At 45.9% G+C, this 3,713-nt stretch overlaps 2 protein-coding genes across 3 annotated transcripts in view; one reads left to right on the top strand and one right to left on the bottom strand.

Moving 5' to 3' along the window:
* Positions 1–3,304, bottom strand: part of KIAA0556 (KIAA0556 ortholog) — a 203,480-nt gene extending 200,176 nt beyond the window's left edge. For both annotated transcript variants that reach the window (XM_015559503.1, XM_006756852.2), the window contains exon 1: positions 3,242–3,304. In XM_015559503.1, the coding sequence (XP_015414989.1) occupies positions 3,242–3,248 (7 nt within the window). In that variant the 5' untranslated portion in view covers positions 3,249–3,304. The remainder of the gene's footprint in view (positions 1–3,241) is intronic.
* A 151-nt stretch (positions 3,305–3,455) lies between these two features.
* The window catches only part of GTF3C1 (general transcription factor IIIC subunit 1), an 86,010-nt gene continuing 85,752 nt past the window's right edge, over positions 3,456–3,713 (top strand). Inside the window, exon 1 of the mRNA XM_006756869.2 lies at positions 3,456–3,709. Within this exon, the coding sequence (XP_006756932.1) occupies positions 3,530–3,709 (180 nt within the window). The 5' untranslated portion in view covers positions 3,456–3,529. The remainder of the gene's footprint in view (positions 3,710–3,713) is intronic.

Genomic DNA, 3,713 nt, shown 5'->3' with positions numbered 1-3,713 from the left:
GTAAGTCAGGTGATCTTAGAAGAATCCATAGCCAGTAAAATATCAGACATATGTCGTAGCAATATCTTTACCGATACAGCTCCTAGGACAACAGAAACTAAAAAGAATATAAACAAATGGGACTACATCAAAATAAAAAGCTTCTGCACAGCAAAAGAAACCGTCAACAAAACAAGAAAACCCACTGTATGGGAGAACATACTTGCGAATGTTATATCCAATAAGGGTCTAATCTCAAAAATTTATAGGGAACTCATACATCTTAACAAAAGGAAGATAAACAACCCAATCAAAAAATGGGCAAAGGATCTAGATAGACACCTTTCGAAAGTGGACTTACAGAAGGCCAAGAGACATATTAAAAGATGCTCAAAGTCACTAATCATCCGAGAGATGCAAATCAAAGAAAGAATATATGCACCCCTATGTTCATAGAAGCACAATTTACAATAGCTAAGATTTGGAAACAGTCTAAGTGCCCATCAGTAGATGAGTGGATTAAAAAACTGTGGTACATCTACACAATGGAATACTACACTGCTGTAAAAATGAAAGAGTTCTTACCATTCACAACAGCATGGGTGGACCTGGAGAGCATTATGCTAAGCGATATAAGCCAGTGGGAGGAAGATAAATATCACATGATCTCACTCATTTGTGGAATATAATGAACAAAAATAGATCCAGAGACAGAGAAGCATCCAACAGATCAAACCTCAGAGGGAAGGCAGGGGAGAGTTGGGGGAGAGGGGATGTAAGAGAGTAACCAGAGATTTGTATGCATGCATATAAGCATAAGCAATGGACACAGACTCTAGGGGAGTGAGGGCATGTGCTGGGGGGTGGGAGTGCTGGGGAGAGGTCAAGGGCGGGAGGAAGGAGACATGTAATACTTTGAACAATAAAGCATTAAAGCGGGGGTGGGGGGGGGAGAACAGACAAGCTATAGTTATTCAGATTTGGGTGGTCTGGTAAACCCTTTTTCAAATACAAAAGTAAACCTTTCACTTCAGGGAAACAACTGACAATATCTGTTGCTAATGATAAAATTCAAGCTTTCAAGCGTAAACAAATAGAAAGCTTGTTTGTACTTACCTTGAATTTAATAGCAACCCAACAGTTAAACTCTCTTTACAAAATGAGATAGGTGGTGATATCAATGAATGTGTTTTTGATATTATGTAATAATATGCCATTTTATACTGTGTAATGAGATTGCCAATGTAAACATTTGGAAGAACTGCATAAATCACCAAAGTAACATTTTCCAAATGACCAATGCCTAACTTATAAAATCATACATGGGTAAAATATCCAATGGAAAAGCAAGACTGACAAATGGATTTTAAAGTAACAGAGCACAAAAAAGTTAACCAGAAAAGACAATTAAAATATTCCCTTACCGCTGTATATCTGTGAGACACCTGAGTTTTCATATACATCAGATAAAATAATAGCACAACAATCTGGTTGCTGAAGCCAAAATGAGAGTCTAGCTATTTTCTTTTTCTTTTTTTAAAAAGGATGTTTTTATTGATTTGAGAGAGAGAGAGAGAAGGGAGAGGGAGAGAGAAACATTGATGTGAGAGACACATAGATCGGCTGCCTCCCACATGAACCCTGATTGGGGATCAAGCCCGAAACCCAGGCATGTTTCCTGAAGGGGAATCGAATTGGAGACCCTTCTGTGCACAGGACGATGACCAATCAATGAAGCCACACTGGCCACGGCAAGAGTCTAGCTATTTTCTGTTAAGCCAGATATTGGAGAAATTTGGGAAAATGTAAAATAATTCCACTATTCCTGCTAATGGGGGGGCAGGAGGAGGATGGGAATATAGCTGTTTTTAACTAAAGCTAGTATTATATTCAGAAGTAATGGGTTATTTTTAAATTAATTAATGTTTTAAGATTTCCTCAGCTTTAATTTCTGATATGTTAAATAGCACAGATATACATAAACAATGTTCTTTTGAGGTAAGAGTATAAAGGCATCCTGAGACCAAAAAGATTTGATGATTGTTCCATAGCAATATTATACTAACCTTTCCACAGGGCAAGTTGGCAAATGACATTTTATACTACCTCTGAAGTACAAAGGGCAAAGATGTCTTCTAAGCACATAACAAGACTGTTAATTAAATTTTTTCCAAACTGCATTAAGTAGATGTCACAAAGAAACCAATTCACCAGAAGTGAGGGGGAGTGGTAAAATGAGAAAAATGATCTGGATTCCAGCGCAGACACTACTGGTCTTTCCGGACATTAGCCTTCCCATCTACAAAATGAGATACCAACGTAGCCTATTTTCAGATTGCTTCCAATGGTCAATTCCAGGGTTCTAATCAGGGACCCTTAGATGGTGGCCCACCGCTGCATCTGGCCTTCAGATGGATGGGCCCTCGTGGTGTTTTGAGAGGTGCCCCCCAAGAAAGTAATTGGCAGTAGCCGAGTGAGAAGCTTCCCTTTCAGAAGGACTGATTTTCAGTCACAGCCCAATCCAGTCCTCTAGGGTTGCCCTTGCAGATATCTGCATTTGTAGCATCTGAAATGAAGGAGGGGCAAAGCACCTTCCAAACCTCAAACTGCACAATTCAGCTCCGGAGACAGAGCCTGGGTTCACGGGGGCAAGTTATTTAACTTCTCTGAGCTTCAGTTACCTCATTTGCAAAATGGGATAACAACACTCAACGCAAAGGGCTATTACGAAGCTTCGCGACGTGTTGCCTGACAGCACTAACAGAGCCCCTGGCGCTGAACATCATTATTAACATCGAGGCAAAGAAGAGAGCATCCCCCGGTCTCCGCCCGCCCCTCCCCTACCAAGTCCCGTTTTCCAGTAGGTTGACCGCCCGCCCCATGAGGAGGTTGCCGCCACACCAACTCCCATATCCCAAAGGTGCACATCCTAGGACACACAAGAGCCCCCTCAGACGTTGACTTCTTGCCCTACCCAAACCCCTTCACTGAGTCCCCGGCCAGTCCCGGGTTCCTACGCGACCACAGCTCGACAGAGGCAAACACTGACCACTCCCCCAGCCTCTCCTCCCCATCCCGGACCACTAAGGCTTCCCTTCCCTCAGACCCGAGACCACCTTAGGTCTGGCAGTGGTGGTCCAGGGGTCTGTAGCTTGGCATTCTGCCCCCCCGGGGGGTTGAGGGGGCGTGGGGGGGGAAGGAAGCCTGAGGAGAGATGGGAGAATAACTCCTCGACCTCCCGGAGGAGCCAACGAACACTCACCGTCCATCCCTAGAGGCGGTGGTTCCGGGTGCTGAAACCGGAAGCGGTCTCTGCACTGTTTGCAGTTCCCCTGGTTACTGCGGGTATGCGGACCAATGGCGGCGGAGCTTCACTGGCTGAGCCCGCCCTCTAAAGGGATGACGTTACGTAGGCGCTCTGAAACTCCTCCTCCGATCGCGGGGTCCGACCCGCCTCCGGAGTAGCTCGCCGTCGTGCGCAGGCGCTCTGGACCGGGGTCCTCGGCGGCGAAGTGCGCAGGCGCCCCGGGCGCTACTAACTGAAGTAGCAATGGACGCGTTGGAGTCGTTGTTGGACGAGGTGGCCTTGGAGGGGCTTGATGGCCTGTGTCTGCCCGCGCTGTGGAGCCGCCTGGAGACGCGCGTGCCGCCCTTCCCGCTGCCGTTGGAGCCCTACACGCAGGAGTTTCTGTGGAGGGCCCTCGCCACGCACCCGGGCATCAGCTTCTATGTGG

Source organism: Myotis davidii, unplaced genomic scaffold (assembly GCF_000327345.1).
Source record: "Myotis davidii unplaced genomic scaffold, ASM32734v1 scaffold934, whole genome shotgun sequence".
NCBI classification, from domain to species: domain Eukaryota; kingdom Metazoa; phylum Chordata; class Mammalia; order Chiroptera; family Vespertilionidae; genus Myotis; species Myotis davidii.
The sequence above is the reverse complement of the archived record's forward strand: the minus strand, read 5'-3'. Positions and strand labels throughout refer to the sequence as shown.